At 36.3% G+C, this 18,534-nt stretch overlaps 1 protein-coding gene across 1 annotated transcript; it reads left to right on the forward strand.

The window, feature by feature from the left end:
- Nucleotides 1-505: 505 nt before the first annotated feature.
- Nucleotides 506-16,987, forward strand: LOC144438628 (uncharacterized). The gene is made up of 4 exons (XM_078127737.1): nt 506-629; nt 4,758-5,162; nt 10,388-10,513; nt 13,678-16,987. Exons 1-4 carry the CDS (start codon nt 506-508, stop codon nt 14,088-14,090), a joined length of 1,068 nt encoding a protein of 355 aa, XP_077983863.1. The 3' UTR covers nt 14,091-16,987.
- Nucleotides 16,988-18,534: the final 1,547 nt, after the last annotated feature.

Here is an 18,534-nt window from a genome sequence, read left to right on the forward strand (position 1 = left end):
ACATGGCATGTTCTGTAACTAGTGTGGTAACTAGGTAATACATGTATTATATGTATAATTTTACGTATAGTTATGTTTGAACCCTTACATGAAGTAATATTTAAACCATTTATGAAAGAAACAGAGACAAGAACAAATATATATATGTACCACAGGCTAACGAAACTGACTGGTCCCTGACATGTGTTTGAAACTGTTTGTCATGATTTGACAAGTGTCCTGGTTGGAGAGGTACGAGCAGGTTGAACAGTATACTCGAACCTGTGCATCATTTCCCAATCAAGATATTTTTTTTTCTAGAAGCAGTGGTCCATCTTTTTTTTTCCATCACCCACTCATATCTGGATTTTTTTCAAGCAATTCCACTTGGCATCTTTTTTTCCCCCGAAACCTTCCAAGCCCCCCCAGGATATCAAATGGTCCACCCCTTATAATATTTATCCACTCAAATTAGTCGTTATTTGTAATCGATAATCGGCTGGATATATGCGCATGCGTAAGAGCAATGGCGGCGATAACGATGAAGAAAGTGAAAGGAGCCACAGCGGGAAAGCTGATTGTCCGAGTACTGTTTGCGATTCTTGTCGCACAATGTGGTATCGATCTAGCCACTGCAATAAACACAGAAAGTAAGTGCCAATCAGTTATAGTGTGTAATAACTTGAAAGGTTCTCATGATTTTATGATTCGCGGAATGGCACACAGTACTGGCGTAGCCTTGGCGCTTGGACTTGGTACGCACAGTAGCCGCAGTACACAGTGTGTACGTCATGCAAATGTTGACCATTCTGCATTTTATCCCCAGAACATGAAGTACACGAACGAACGTGCTACCTTGCTCCAAGATGGTCATTCAAAGTCCACAGTGTGTTGTACTTGATTCTTACTAACTTGATAGTACTATAGATTTTATTGCCACACCCATATTCTATTTATTTTACCTGTGGCTTATACTTTTCATAGACTATTAGGGCGCGTCCAGATTTTACTTCCAGGGGGGCCCCGGAGGATTTTCAGGGGGGGGGACCATTAATTTTTCTCAGGAAAAATGGGGGGTTGGGGGATTGGCTAAACAAAAAAATTCACAATTTTCTAGAGGGAGGGGGGTGTTGGTGTTATGGAAAAAATAATGATTATTTTAGAATGCAACATAAATCGACCTGCAATTCTGGCACTTCTCAAAGTAACTTGTCCACGAGGATGTGCAAGACTTGTTTCATCACAATCACTATCAGTCTTATCATCAGTACATGAATTTTCTGATCTATCAGTATCACAATTGTCTCCATCACTGCCTAGAAGTTAGAACATGAATCTAATGTTTATTACTCTCTCCAGGTTATCAGATATTCAGTGTAGTTTTTGACAACACTTATGCTGACAATGTATTTCTCTGCAAAACGAGATAGAAATTTCATCATGTTTGAAGCATACAGCTTTTTATGTTGGCACAGGGTCGGAAGTCATCTACAATTCGTTTTGTGTTTGCGAAATCACCTAATGCTGGAAGTAGAAGTTAAACTTATATATCAGTCAAAGTATAAACAAGCAAAATTGTTGATAGTTAAATTATTTCAGTTTTTGACTATTCCTTCCAACAATAAAAATGTTCACATTTATACTTGCATTGTTGACAAGCTGAGCAACACAAACTGGCATTGGAACTAAAGTTGTATTCAATATGTATCTAAAAAGTAGAACAGTTGTAATTGTGAAGTATTTAAATGAAGTATACCTGCATTGCCCAATGGAAATATGTTGTTCTTCTTTCTGTTTTCAGTACAATGATTTACCCTGTAAAAATTTATACACAGAAACTTAGTTATTTATGAGTGTTTATTTTTTTTTTAGCACAATTGAACAAAGGTTCAGAGGTTCAAAGGCTATAGGCATGGTGCTGAAGCTGTGTTTGTTTGTGTGTGTGTGTGTGTGTGTGTGTGTGTGTGTGTGTGTGTGTGTGTGTGTGTTATGTAATTGTATACATACATACATACATACATACATACATACATACAGACAGACACAGTGATACATACATACATACACATACATACATACAATAAAATGCATAAGGAACTTGTGAGACAGTCCGAATAAATAGATGTAAAACATGAAAAAAATACACAAGGAAAAAGGGAAATCCTCCGGAGTCCCCCTGGAAGTAAAATCTGGACACTTCCTTATACTGTTGGCAATATTGCGACATGGGATTCTGATAAAAAGATGCATACACGTAAATGCTTGCAATAAACGTTATTTAACTCGGTTGTTAGTGTTGAATTGTTGTTCCTAAACGCACTCCCCCAATATTCTCTAGAGGGACAACAAAGGGTCTGAGCAGTCATTGGGTATACAAAAGTCTGATGATAGTTGTTCCTAAACGCACTCCCCCAATATTCTCTAAAGGGACAACAAAGGGGCTGAGCAGTCATTGGGTATACAAAAGTCTGATGATTGTTGTTCCTAAACGCACTCCCCCAATATTCTCTAAAGGGACAACAAAGGGGCTGAGCAGTCATTGGGTATACAAAAGTCTGATGATTGTTGTTCCTAAACACACTCCCCCAATATTCTCTAAAGGGACAACAAAGGGGCTGAGCAGTCATTGGGTATACAAAAGTCTGATGATAGTTGTTCCTAAACACACTCCCCCAATATTCTCTAAAGGGACAACAAAGGGGCTGAGCAGTCATTGGGTATACAAAAGTCTGATGATTGTTGTTCCTAAACGCACTCCCCCAATATTCTCTAAAGGGACAACAAAGGGGCTGAGCAGTCATTGGGTATACAAAAGTCTGATGATAGTCTGGAAGTCTCAGTTGGTTCCAAAAAATCACAAATAAAGAGCAAAACAATTCAAGACTTAAAGTCTTAAAGTCTTGAAATGTTTTGCTCTTTATTTGTGATTTCTTTGAACCAAATTAAACTTCAGGAGAAGTAATTTACCAAGTGCACATCTGCAAAATATTTTTCAGCTTTGCCACAACAAAGTACACATCATAGCCAGATACTATGTGCTGCATAGTATAGTTGTCTGAATTCTACCATATTCAAGCATTGTAAGACTCTAAATTATGTCTATGGTTTAATAATTTATGTCTCTAAATGGCCTTCTACATTGTCTTATTTTGAAAAAAGTTTTCATCTTTGGAGGTGTCTCCTTTCAATCAAGGTGATAATTGTCTTTCTCCTAAAACAAGAGGGAAGGTGGCTGGCTAAGTACCTCCCTGTATAGGTTACAGCTCAGTATGAGACATCTCCAATAATGTGTATGAAATCCACACCCTTTGTAATGATTGTAATCTTGTTTGGACTGTTATTGTAATTGGTTATCACTGTTATCCTTGCATGTACCAAATAATTTTATATCTCCACTGTAGTGTAGATGATAGAAGGGGTGGCTAAAATAATTCTGGAGTTTCATTTGGCAGATCTTAACATTTTTTTGAGAGGAGAGGGTCAGAGAAGCTACAAAATTTGTTTAACCGTAAATTGCATATATTTCCTAACTGTAGAACTGATGGAAATTGATTGCCATACAGAAAAATTGCAAGAGATAAATTCAAAATGCCTTAATTACTATAAATATAAACTCAACTTGAAATGTTTTGCCATCATTATATATGGTTCGTTTTTACATCCTTGTCAAGCATTATTTAAAAAAATGACCTACGGTACCCAATGTGATGGGTTAGGTTTCCTGTTGAACAGCTTTTTTATTTTTTCTGGCCTAAGTGCTCTTATTGCCTTTTACTGAATCATGCAATAAATTACTGCATAATTCGCCTGACCTTGACTTACTGAGTAGACTTTCAAAATAGCACTTATGTGTGGCCATTTTTACCTCCCATACGGGTACAGTGTCCATCATGCGTCTGTGTGTGTGTGTGTGTGTGTGTGTGTGTGTGTGTGTCTCTGTGTGTCTCTGTGTGTGTGTGTCTGTGTCTGTGTGTGTGTTTGTGTCTGTGTGTGTCACCATTTTCTTAAAAACGGCTTGCTCAATTATAATGAAATTTATTACCTATAATGTTTGGGGTATTTTATTTGTGAATTTTCCATGTCCAAAGCCATAACTTAGACATGCTTGAGCAGGTCCCCCCCCCCCCCCCATGCCCTACCCATCCTGTATTGTCGAATGGTTTATTCCATCATGTCATCTTAAAGAATAGGCATGTCCCATATCCAACGAGGAGACACAACATGAGTAGACATGTTCCATGTCCAACAAGCAGACACAAGATATCTAAGTCTGTTTGATTTAGGTTCACAAGTGTTGTTGTGTGATCAGAGTAGTGTTATCAAGAAAATGACAACATAAACTGGCAGTTCCTTAAAACCCAATCATAGCGGGGACTATGTCATTCTCAATGACTTGTTTATCATATTTTAAACAGACTGATACAAAACCTGTTTGAGAAGGTTATACGTAATATATGAATTGATAATTGATAATGGATTGATAATGAATTGATGATACACAGTTGTAATGATCGACTTTTTGATATCATTTTAGACAGTTATTGATATATCTGTAATTGAATGGTTCATCAAATAATACAACTCCAGTTACTATAGTTACCTCAGTGTTCTGCTCTCTCTCTCTCTCTCTCTCTCTCTCTCTCTCTTTCTCTCTCTCTCTCTCTCTCTCTCTCTCTCTCTCTCTCTCACTCTCTCTCTCTCTCTCTCTCTCTCTCTCTCTCTCTCTCTCTCTCTCAGCTATATTCTCATGATATTTCTGTTTTTAATTTGACTTTCAGTCCAAATGGGAAGTTCATTTTGGATGAATTGTGATGACATGGTATATGGTACTGGGGGTACTATCAGATCAGATGAATACTCGATTGGAGGTTTTGATTGTCAAGTTACTGTCCAGGCGTATGACTACTCTCAGAGATTCTACATCTACTTTGCCTCATTTGACATTGATTCTCAAATGGCAAATTGTTCGGATCATAAACTGGAAATTTTTGATGGAGATGACCGTTTCAGTTCATCACTTACTGGACGGTTTGGCTTATGTGATCCCCAGGATGGACGTTATTTCTTGCCTCCACCCATCAAAACCACCGGTGACAAGTTTACCATGTACTTGTATAGGGATGAGAATAACCCTTCTCAACCAGAATTCACAGCATATTTTGCAGCTTTTAAAGGTGGATATGGTAAGTTACAGTATATCCCAGTTATTTTTAACAAAATTATAATTTGTGCATATGACAATGTAGGACCTATTTATATTGAGTATGGCATAAAAACAACTTCAAAGAGTTAATAGTGAAATAGATATTCAATGTCATTGCTACAGAGATGCTGTGCATCACAGCACCACCTAGCATTGTGTAACATTTCTTGCCAGAAACTGTAAGTAAAAAGGTTGGTTACTTTATCAAAACAGCTTTTGAAATGTAAAATAAACCTTACTGTTTTATTTATGTTTACACACTTGCCCAACAAATTTATTAGCTCAACTGAACTGATAGGTTCAGTAGTAGTATATGCATGATGTCTGTCTGTCTGTTTGTTTGTCCAGTGTGTGTGTGTGTCAGTGCGTGAACTTAAGGGAAAATGACTACTGGTCATAAGGACCGACATGTAGCAAATGCTGCTGGTCCTTAAGGAAAACTGCTGGTCCACACTCAATGCAGTTCATGTTCACGACCTGTGTCTACACCCCCCATTTGCAGATTAAATGATTTTGAACTTTAATATGATACGGCATCTGTTGGTCTCGGGCCAAAAGACCGGCGTTAATTTCGCACGCTGGTGTGTGTGTGTGTGTGTGTGTGTGTGTGCGTGCGTGCGTGCGTGCGTGCGTGCGTGCGTGCGTGCGTGCTTGGCAACCTATGCCTGTTTTTAGCACTGCTGAATTAAAACAGGTTCATATAAATGCACAGTCCTTAGGCATTCAAAAAAACAGTTTGTACAAAGAATAAGAAGTCACATATATAAATGGGGAAAGAAATATAGTCATATCAAGACCTCTATGATCATACTGTGTTTGACAGGTTAAATTTCCTGCATGTGCCGATTGTCATGATATTTGATGGGTGTCTAGTTGGGAAATTGTTCAAATCAAAATGATCTTACTACCGGTGTGTGATTTGGGTCGAAAATTGTAATTTTTGGTAAAAAAAACTTACTCGAAAACTATTCGGCAGATCGGGATTAATAGATAATTGAATGAACATTCCAAAAATGTATGTAAATTTGCCTTGCAACAAGACCACACCCATAGCAACAGCCAATCGGTGGTGTATTTCACAAAGATAACCATGGGGATGAACAGACAATTGAATAACCATTCAAAAAATATATGTTATTTGCCTAGTAACAAGACCACGCCCATAGCAATAACCAAATAATCACGTATATTGCAAAAATACAGTAGGAATTGATAGACAAATGAATAACCATTCAAAAAAATGTATGCAAGTATGCCTAGCAACAGGACCATGCCCATAGCAACAGCCAAATGATCACATATATTGCAAAGATAACACAGATTTATAGACAAATAAATAAACATTCAAAAATGTATGCAAATGTGCCAAGCAACAAGACCACACCCATAACAACAGCCAAGTGATCACATATATTGCAAGATAACAGGGATAAATAGACAAATGAATAAACATTCAGTAATGTATGGATAATCATTCAGCAAATGAACACCTATACCCAGCATGGATCAGCATATGGGAAAACATTTTTAAAAACTGTACAGTTGTGCTACAACGCCATTGGTGCTAATTTTTGGTAAAAAATCTTGTACTCCAGAACTTTCTTGGCTGATTTGATTGAAATTTTGCAGGAATGCTTCTTGGGATTTACAGATCAAGAGATACAAATTACATGATGACCCATCAGTGATATGCAAATTAGGGCTAAACACATGTTTTGGACCCGATTTTTAGCACAACTGAACTGATATGGTGCTAAAGGCATGGAAAAGTGTCTGTCTGTTATGGTTTAGTTGTGCTATAGGCATGGAAAACCGTCTGTCAATCTGTCTGTCTGTCTGTGTGTATAAACAATTCAAGTTCAAATAAACCAGATTTAAACTGAATGCCTTTCGTAAGGGTGATAGAGTAAGTTTTTTTGTTCCTACACATAATAATTGCTGGAATTATCATCATGGTCATCATTATCAGTGCAAAGATTATTATCATGACACACATCTTCCATAGTTTTCACTCTTTCCATGATACCTTTCTGTAATAGTGACTGTTGTGTTGCCATAGTTTCAGGAAGATTACTGCTTTGTTTTTCATCCATGAATTATGTTTGTCGTGCTTCAGTTTTACTATGTAAAATGACACAGGCCCCCTAATCATTGTCAGCTGTGAACTTGTATGCTTTTGTCAAGTGATGCACTTTATACTATATTACATACAGTAAGTCAAGCTTCTAGTGGTTCAGCTGTGTTTTCGTTGTTACTTTTTTGCAAGTATTTAAGTTTGTTGTTTAGGATTTTGAAAATAGTATATCATTCTCTGAGCATTCAGGACAAGTCTTTTACACATATTTCTCATGTGCAAGTTAGATGAAAGATTGTTACATGCAATGCAATCGATAGTAATTAGTGACCTAGTGCACTATACCACAAGTAAACTAGTCTATTTACCAATCTCCATGGCTGCAGAATCCAAAAGGAAGACAACTGGAATAAAAATTGCAGTAAAACAATTCCTAAGACTTATCAAATATAAAGTCATGATATTTCACCACTTAGTTGTTCAATATGTAACTTGTGGCAAGTAAAACAATTCATCAAACAGAAGAGAATATCAATTTGTGATCTTGATAACTACTAGAGATGATTCCGTTGATGATTTCTTGTATAGAATGCCTTCAAAGGTTGGAATTTCTGCTAGCAGTTTTAGTTTATTGACATTTGAAATTTGATGGGGATGCATCTGGGAGTGTATAGATGAAGAAATATCAAGCATATAATGATTTCATGATGATATGCAAACTAGGTGTAAAAATGTGAATTTTGATCAAAAACTTAAATCTCAGGAAGTACTTTGTCAGTGAGACTAAAACTTGGTGAGATGTTACTAGAGGTGTTATTCTGCAGGTTTTCTGCAAAACATTTTGGCCCTAGCAACAATAACCATGCTCATAGCAACAACCAATCGGTGGTTGTGTTTTGGTCAAATAACAACATCATCAGGTAGGCAAGTGGATTCAAAAAATGTATGCAAATATCGTTAGCAACCATGACCATGCCCATAGCAACAACCAAACAATGGTGTATTTCACAAAGATAATAGGGATTTTTAGACAAGTGAACAAACATTCAAAAAATCAGGGTTCACACGGTCCTGGAAAACCCTGGAAAACCCTGGAATTTCAAACCCTCCCTGGAAAACCCTGGAAAATGCGCCCTACCCCTGGAAAACCCTGGAAAATGATCATGATCAATCGATAGATTAATATTGATGATCGTCATGTTTGCTCGAGCCACCCATTCATATGGTTCTGAATCTCGTAAATGTGAAATGGCGAAAATATTTTCAAGTCTTTCGCCACGGTGGTGAATCAAAATTCACGCCGATTAAACCCAGACAGTCAAACGATCGGTACACGAGACACTTTGCCCCACAGACCGTGCCTATGCGTAGTTGAATTGGGGGCGCCGCAGTGTTTGTTTCGATCTTGCGTATATTGCTACTCCATCTCCCAGTCGTCATTTCAGGGACATGATATTGCATTAACAGTCCCGGCCGGGGGTAACAGAAGGTCTGCTAACAAGATTATCGTAACATTGTAGCGAGTATCAAAGCATCATCAACCACGATTAGAAATTGTTACAAGTTCGGCGCACGAGTCGACACACTACAAGCTCAGGCATGGCAATACTAGGGCTAGGGCCTTGGGAAGTGCAGTTGAATTTCCGGGTTGTGGAAGTACGGTTGTGACTTTTATGTCGTCGATAAATGGGTATTTGTGTTACATGTTCCTAAAGAATAAACTACTGTTTTATGTTGTCAGTACAGTAACATTAGTCAATGGTCAAGTTGACTTGAGAAATCACGATGATCCGCAACTCGTGGCGTCCGTACATAAACATCGAGACGCAAGCGATGAATGTATTCAGTTATTCATAGCTCGAAATTTCGTTACGTAAATGACGTTTTTATTCTAAATTTTGAAGAAAAAATTATTTTAGGTGACTTATAAATCTAGTAACATCAAACCATACAATAACGAGGACAAACTTTAGTTTTTACTTTATTTTTCTGGATATGTCAGAATTAGACTGACGAATGCTGCGACTCAATCTTACACGATCAATGCACCAGCTTGACGAAACTGCTACTTAGGGGTATGACAGAGGTTTCTCCGTTAATCTTAGCGTGCAAACGTGGTTTTGAAACCAACATCTTGCATAGTGTCGATTGTCTTTAAAATGTTTTGTGACATATTATGGGAACTGTTGTTAATTTTTTTCTCGTCCACATCAGACAATTAGATGCCAATAGCAACAGCCAAATTATGATTTATATTGCAAAGATAACAATAGACAAATAAATAAACATTCAAAAAATGTATGCAATTATTCAATCAATCATACAGATGTGCTACAATGCCATTGCAGCTATATTTCATACAATCTAATACATCACACTACCATGACTGGTGGCAATTATCTATAAACAGCCATTGTGGGGGCCTGAGTCATCTTTGATGACTGCTTGGTAACATAATGTAACAAGTGCTTGTCAGTGTCACTTCAACTAATCTCTCCTTGACGTTGCTTGGAAACATTCTCTAAGGCAGTTCACTGAACTATAAGCTTGGTTCAAGGTAAAATGCCTGTCTGTCTGTCTGTCAGTCTGTCTTGTAGATGATGCTGTGATTTTGGTATTGAACTTTAAATTTACCTCTCAAACTACTGGGGATGAAATTGGTTATGATTCTTAAAGTGTTAGTCTGCAAATTGTGAGTGTGTCATACTTACATAAGTTGCCCTAGTATCCATGACCATACCCTTAGCAACAGTCAAATGGTAGGTTTTTTTTTTACAATTATAAGAATAGGGATGGGTAGGCAATTGAATAAACATTAAAAAGAAATATGCAAATGTCCTTAGCAAGAAGCCAATGTCCATAGTAACAGGTGAACAATGGTGTATATTGTAGATATAATACCATGGATGGGTAGGCATGGGAGTAAATATTCAAAGAATGTATGCAAATATGTCTAGTAACGAGACCACATATTATCATAATAGAAAATTAAAGTAATTTACTCTCAGCAGTTGTGCTACAATGCCATTGGCACTTTTGTTTCTATTAATATTTATTGCTACCAAACTAATAGTAATGTACTAGACTTTGTACAGATGCAATAAATTATTATCATCATTTACTCCTTTCAGATGATTGTTACAAATGTGGAAATAAATCGGACTATTTATGCATTGACTCCTCCCTCCAGTGTGATGGTGCATTTAACTGTCCTGATAACTCAGATGAATCATTTGAAGAGAACGGAGGATGCTCAGGTTTGTATAGCAATTACAATATACACATGGTCTTCGAGGAATTAGTTTCAGCTAGTAGAAAATATTTTCTTATCCAAATCTGGTATTTCCACTTAATTCTTAATTGATTATCTTGAACAGAGATGTAGTGACTGTGTTTATGTCAAAACTAATAATCAGTGGTGTTGTCTCATTTGGAATTCCATTTAAAGGTGATTCAAAATGCTCAGATTCACTATCGCTAATTTGCTAGACGACATGTTTGTGAAATGCATTCTGGTTTTAAAACTTTTCAAAAGCGTCTGCAAACACCTTAAAATGACCTTTTTCAGTCACTTCCCTTCGGATTTACTTCGAGAGTTTTCGGGTATTTCCGGTCCCACCTAGACCACGGGATTTTATGACGTCATAAGGAGACATGGTTAGCACGTAGCCTATGACGAGCGTAGTCACCAGGTGACCAAAACTCAACAGCATTGTGAAAAAATACATTGCTAGTGGTTGTAACAGACATCAGTAAACAAAAACTACACTCTACATGTCTTATTAACCAACATTTACCGATATTTACTCACACTTTCTGACTAATTGGCAGTGTCTGTTGGTATAAATGCTAAAATATGATCTCCCCATATTATGGCAAAATAAATCAAAACGGCTAGACTACAGTGTAGATATACATAAACACTTGTAATGTCGCTCGCGTGTTTCAATTTATTTATCTGATTTTTTTTATTATTTGTCGAGGAGAAGCATTACAATATCTTCGACAGGCATGGTGTCGACAGCATATTATAGCCCACTATACTCGACTATACTCACTGATGTCACCTTTTGAACGGCGCATTTAGCAACAAAGTAAACATATTTATCTTGAATAAATATACTAGCTATTAGATTGCCATATTATCAGCAATAAAATTGTAAAGAATTGAGGAAATTTTGTGAGTTTAGTGTTGTCATTTATATGACTTTAGCAACTCGGCTGGAAGAAAACTTGTATGGTTTCCCTTGTTGCCATATCACTTAATTTAATGCAACAAGCCTATTTAATATTCATTAGAAGAATTCTGTAACGAATCATGGTATTCGAAGTATAAGGTTTAGGAAACCAACAAATCAAATATCGCGATGTGTTCATGATATTAAATATGATTGGACAATATTGACGTCGGCAATCAAGGTCGTGACCCCAGCACATGGTTATGAAAGAAAGCCTGCAACTAGATACTTGGCTAGCCACGTCCGGTCCAGTTTCTCAGGGTTTGTTTTGAAGTTAGAGACGTTATTTCTGTACGACGTGAAGAATTTTACAATATATCTGATTGATAAATATGGATTACATCAACACGTGGATAAATTTAACCCGACACGAATGTGCGCTGTGCTCTCCCGATTCCATACGTACATTGTACATACACTGCTTCAGCTTTGATCGGCGGAACTATCCTAGTATAAGCTTACTGCCGCGGCCGCGATGACTGCACAAAACTTGACAACACTACCCCTCTACCGATATATAATAATCACCTGTATACCGTGATAAAAACAAGCAATAATTCGAGTCCCCAACAAGTCGATGAGACCTACTTCTGTTCTGTCCGATCGGAATGCGAGTTTCTTAGGTTTTATACCATGGGTTTCAGACTCGGACTAGAGTATTACGTCCTAGACAATAATAGATGTAAACTTGTGTTCACAAGCCAAACATGTGACAATATAAGACCACAACGAAAACTGTGAAAAATTTACAGGTCAGTCTCATTTTATATATGGACAACAAAATTAGGTCGGTCACAGTTCCATTTACATGATGCAATGACTCGGAGCGTACTTCCATATGCTCGGAGCAAATCGAATCAATTAATGTATTATGGGACCAACAAATATATTGTGGCACATGTCCCGATATGCCTTCTTGAAGTTTCCCATTGGTATTCTAATAGCTAGTATATTTATTCGAGATGAAATATGTTTACTTTGTTGTTAAATGCACTGTTCAAAAGGTGACGCGAGTACGAGGTACGAGTGGGCCAGAATATGCCGGGATGCCGTCAAACATCACGACGGTATCGTAATGCTTCTTGTCAGCAAATAATAAAAAATCAGATAAATAAAAGTCAATGAATGTGAAACACGCGACATTACAAGTGTTTATATATCTAGTCTAGCCGTTTTGATTTATTTTGCCATAATATGGGGAGATCATATTTTAGCATTTATACCCACAGACACTGCCAATTAGTCAGAAAGTGTGAGTAAATATCGGTAAATGTTGGTTAATAAGACATGTAGAGTGTAGTTTTTGTTTACTGATGTCTATTACAACCACCAGCAATGTATTTTTTCACAATGCTGTTGAGTTTTATTCACCTGGTGACTACGCTCGTCATAGGCTACGTGCTAACCATGTCTCCTTATGACGTCATAAAATCCTGTGGTCTAGGTGGGACCGGAAATACCCAAAAACTCTCGAAGTAAATCCGAAGGGAAGTGACTGAAAAAAGGTCATTTTAAGGTGTTTGCAGACGCTTTTGAAAAGTTTTAAAACCAGAATGCATTTCACAAACATGTCGTCTAGCAAATTAGCGATAGTGAATCTGAGCATTTTGAATCACCTTTAATGTGAAGACTGTATTGATTACACCATGACCTATATGTCGAATACCTGTGATAGTGGTTGTATGTGAACTAATTAAGTAATTTGCAATATCCATGAAGGCAGTGTTTAGATTCAGTGTATTTGCTGTCTCTATTCGTTTCCCACCTTTCTTTATGTTAAAGAATCAACTATGAAAATATTAAACTTTATTGGTTTCTGTATTGCTACACTTATTTGTTTGTTTGTTTGTTAATTAGTTTGTTAAATAACTCTTTTATTGCATCAAATGCAAACTTGTATATGTACATAATGGCATGCATGATTTCACATCTGGTATAATGTAACAGTTACCAATTGTCACCAGACAGTTTAGGCAGTTATTGTAGGGGACAGATTCAGTCAGTAATGAGTAAGATGAAGCTAGAACATAGACTCCTTGATTTTGTTATAAATCAGTGAGTTGGTAGATTGTAGTGTAGCAGGTATACATATTATGTCTAGCATGTATTGTTATATCACTTTTTACATGTATACTGTCAATGGTGATTGAATCAATCTTCTCTTTCTTGTTGTGTTTATTTAGAAATTGTTGAAGTCATATTTGGTGCAATATCTGTGGGTATTCTGATAGCTATTATTTTGGCAGTACTTGGTGTGATTGGCTGCATCGTTTGTATTGTCTGTATTGCCTGCTTTTGTCGCCATAGTAACACAGGAAACACCACCACTACTACTAGTACCACGGTTGGAGGTACCCAGCCTACCGTGAGTTATCCTACTGGCACATACCCTCAACAGCAGTATACTGCACCACCAGCTCAAGGGGCCTACCCACAGCAACCTGCGCCAACCTATCCCCAGGGAGGATATCCACAAGCACCACCAGCTTACCCAGCTACCCAAGGAGCTTACCCACCCCCTCAGGGAGGCTACCCACCCCCAAGTGTCAACTACAGTGTGGAACAACAACACGTGGACATACAGCAAAAAGTGTAGAATGAAAATTATAAAATGGTTTTTGACTTTAAGTTGTTTACACATATACATGCACGCATGCACACATACACACGCACGCATGCACATGTGCACATCACATGCACACACATACGTACACACCATATCGGTGTAAATAGCAAACAAAATGCCAGTCCAATAAATGACAAGCTGTTATCACAAAATAGAAATTAACTTGCTGTTATCTAATGTATATATGGTAGGCTTTAGTTATGGGTAAAAGAATGAATGAATCAGTGTTCATTCAATATAAGTTGTACAGTCTTTCTTTAGGCTTCACTCATCAACGTAAATTTTATCCAGTTTTGAAATAACATTTTTGAAAAGAATGTTTACTGCCATACCATGATACAATGAATGGGTTAATAGGAATGGTAGATCATGATATTGCTTGACTTCTTTTGAAAGCTGAATACATTATTCTACACTGTGGTGTTATATAAGCCTGGTGATGTTTGTACTCATTCTCTTGTACTGTGATAATGAGTAATTTACACATTTGTCACCCACAACAGCTCAAAATGTAAATGATATTATGATCATGTGGTGATATTGCCACAGTCCTTTATTACCCAGAATATGCACAGTTTTGGAAATATCTTAAGAATTGTTCATAACATGTTGGTCCCATCAGTAATATGCAAGTTAGGTATAAAAATGTGTCTTTTTGGTCAAAAATCTTTAATTCCAAAACTACTGAGCAGATTAGGCAGAAATTATTGTTTTATTGATCTCATTAACCATTAAAATTTGCATGGGGTACTTAACATCATGTAACAATTGTGTGTGAATGGCACTGGAATTAATCTCTGCTTGAGGTTGCTTGGTAACATTGTCTATCTAACTTTAGCACAGAACTACAGGTTGGTTCAAGTTAAAATGCTTGTCTGTCTGTCTGTCTGTCTGTCTGTCAGTCTTGTAGATGATGAGAGTGATTTTGGTATTGAGCATTATCTCTCAAACTACTGGAGATGAAATTTGTTTATGATTCTGAAAGTGTTACTGTTAGTCTGCAAATTGTGAGCATGTCATACTTACGTAATTGGCCTTAGCAACCATGACCATGCCCTTAACAACAGTCAAATGATGTTTTTTTACAATTCTAACGACAGGGATGGATAGGTAATTGAATACACATTTTAAAATATGTAAATGCCCTTAGCAACAAAACCATACCCATAGCAACAGGTAAACAATGATGTATACTGTCAAAATAATACCGGTGATGGGAAGGTAAATTAATGAGCATTGCAAAATTGTATGTAGATATGTCTAGCAACAAGACCAGACATCGGAATGAAAAAAAGTACAAACACTGAAGAAAGTCTTCAAAATCACATCAAACACTACAATTATTGCAGTTACTCATGCCCAAATGTGATAAAACGTAACAACGCAACTTCATACAAAAACAACGGCCTCTAATTAGGATTAAAAGATATTGCTACAGCAAATAAGTGACAGCATCACATCAAGGGAAAAGCCGCGTTTCTAGTCTGTCTAGTAGTAGTAGTGGTCTGAGCTAGCATGGATCAGCATGCGGATAAATATTTTTAAAAACTGTACAGTTGTGCTACAACACCATTGGCGCTACTTTTTTTTAGGCCTTATTACACTTTAAAATTATATTTCGAAAATATTACAACTTGAACCAGGCAAAATATTAATCTTGGATTTTTCAAGGCATTTGTACAGCTAGTACAGAAAAGCCTTGAAGCAACAATAGCTATATTGTTACACAAAATCCAGAGATTACTTGCACCATTGGGCACACATACTAGTAGTAGTTGCACTGCAGTGCATACGTAATAATAACAGAACCACATGCCGTGTTAGTGCCAATGTGGGTACTCCGGGGTAATTGACATATGTATTTGCAGTGTTTTCTGCTGCACTTTCACTCACTATGCTGCAGTGAACACTGCAAGTACTTATGCAAATAGCTGGAGTACACTACTACACTTGCACTCATGCATGATCAGATTCTGTGGTATGTCTTAATAATCAAATTATAAGTGGATGTATATATACTTTATCATGATATTGTAACAGGGTATTAAGTATTAAGTAGTGAATGGAGGCTTACTGGGTTTAGAATTAATAAAACAACTTTACCTTGTCTTTCTAATTGAAAACTTAATATGAAACAACACAGATCAAGTCCATGTTTGTAATCAATAATTATAAAATGATCACGAAATATGTAAAAAGTTAGTTTACAAATCATTTTTTACATTAACATGCAATAATATACTTTTTACTCATTCTAATTTTGGTGCAATTGCTGAGTTACAAACACTGACTTAGTGCATGTTGCTGTACAGTTTTTTTTTTTTGAGTAGCAAAAGTTGTTTTATCAATCAAAATGTAGTATTTCTCATCCACTGATATGGTCACATAACTTGATCAGATTATGTATAACTATTATCAACAGATGAATTTTTTATAACATTATTTGTATAATTATAATCACAATGTATATGCTAGCATTGTACAACCAACATTTGTAATAATGCCGATATTTGTAATAAAAGTTATGTTTTTTTATGTAATAAAACTGACATTTATTCATTTTCAAGCAGAATGATACTTAACATCATCCTATTTGTCAGTTAAACCTACTTTTTCAAATTATAAATGATTCTATCATACAATGTACAATAATTCCGTTGTCTCAAGAAGTCAAAAGTTTTTGTCTTTTTTTCCAAATATATTATCTGATAATTTTGATGTGAAAGATTTGCGCATACTACTTAACATAGGTGTGTGTGTTCTTGTGGGTTTGGAATGTCAACATTTCCCTTTTTAGCACAATTTAATTGATAAGGTTCAGTAGTGCTATAGGCATGGCAAAGTGTGTGTGTGTGTGTGTGTGTGTGTGTGTGTGTGTGTGTGTGTGTGTGTGTGTGTGTGTGTGTGAGTAAACAAGTCAAAAACTGCCGGACTGATTGCCATGATATTTGATGGGTGTATTACCTTTGATGTCTAGTTGGGAAATTGTTTAAATGAAAAATGATGATCTTAACACCGGTGTGTGATTTGGGTCAAAAAGTGTGATTTTTGGTCAATAAACTTAAACTCAAAAACTACAGGGCAGATCGATCTGAAAGTTGGTGGAAACATTTGTAGGGGTGTTTAGAATAAGAATTGTTCATGACATAGTCCTATAAGTGATATCTAAAAATGTATCTGTTTGGTCAAAACTCTTTCATTCCAGAAGCCACTGAGCAGATTTGGCTGAAATTTAATAGGGATGCATCTGGGGGTGTACAGATGAAAAAATAGTGAGCATATAATGATCCCATTTAGTGATATGCAAATTAGGTGTAAACGTGAATTTTGGTCAAAAACTTGTATCTCAAGAAGTATTTGGTCAATGAGACTGAAACTTGGTGAAATGCTACTAGAAATGTTATTCTGCAGATTTTCTTCAAAATTTATGACACAATTGGAATGAGTAACCATCACCACGCCCATACATAGCAACAGCCAAATGGTGGTGTGTTTCACAAAGATAACAGATTCTTAAACAAGTTAATGAATATTCAAAAAGTATGCAAATATGCCTAGCAACAAGACCACACCCATAGCAACAGCCAAATGATCATGTGTATTGCAAAGATAACAATAGGGATTAATAGACAAATGAATGAACATTCAAAAAATATATGTAAATGTGCCTATAGCAACAAGACCATGCCATTAGCAATAGCCCAATGATCATATATGTTGCAAACATAACTAGGTTTTGGCAACTGGATAATCATTCAGTAAACGACCACCTATACCTAGCATGAATCAGCATGTGGGTAAACTTTTTAAAAACTGTACAGATGTGCTACAACGCCATTTTGGTGCCATTTTTGTAAAATGGTGACTATAATGTAAAAGTACAATATTTTACCAACTTTCTGTGTGAAATGTGTTCTATAGTGTGTGTGAGTCATCATATCAAACCATTAACCACTTTATTACTTTGCTAAAACAAAACTGTATAGTGGTAGAGCTGAACAGCTGAACCACTTCTACACATATTACAAAAAAAACCGGAAAAAACAACAATGGGGCTATACTGACCAATAGGTCACTTGTTCAGTTTTGTTTGTAGAAACATTCCAGTTTGAAAATTATTAATTGATTCTTGTTTAAAAGTTTAAAGTGTGGATTTGTTGATAAAATTGAAGAGTGCAGTGTGTAGCTGTCTTTGGCTGAACTATTGTACTTTGTTTTAGCTTTAATTATGTAATTATAGTATACTCCTATGTTTAACATACAAAGATATTGACATAAACAGTTTATAAATGTTGCATGAATTAAATTAGGAATTCTCAAAGGCTCACTCTGAATAATAACAGTGATTGATTGATTGATTGATTGATTGTGGTACTAAGGAAATATTTATTGGTCTTATGAAATTCCTGTTTGA

Source organism: Glandiceps talaboti, chromosome 8 (genome assembly GCF_964340395.1).
Source record: "Glandiceps talaboti chromosome 8, keGlaTala1.1, whole genome shotgun sequence".
NCBI lineage: Eukaryota > Metazoa > Hemichordata > Enteropneusta > Spengelidae > Glandiceps > Glandiceps talaboti.

What these genes read in the sequence shown, in the direction of transcription:
- LOC144438628 (XM_078127737.1), top strand. Translation starts at nt 506, where the DNA reads ATGGCGGCGATAACGATGAAGAAAGTGAAAGGAGCCACAGCGGGAAAG. An exon ending in CACTGCAATAAACACAGAAA is followed by an intron (nt 630 to 4,757) that starts GTAAGTGCCAAT and finishes TTTGACTTTCAG; the next exon opens with TCCAAATGGGAAGTTCATTT. An exon ending in AGAGAACGGAGGATGCTCAG is followed by an intron (nt 10,514 to 13,677) that starts GTTTGTATAGCA and finishes GTGTTTATTTAG; the next exon opens with AAATTGTTGAAGTCATATTT.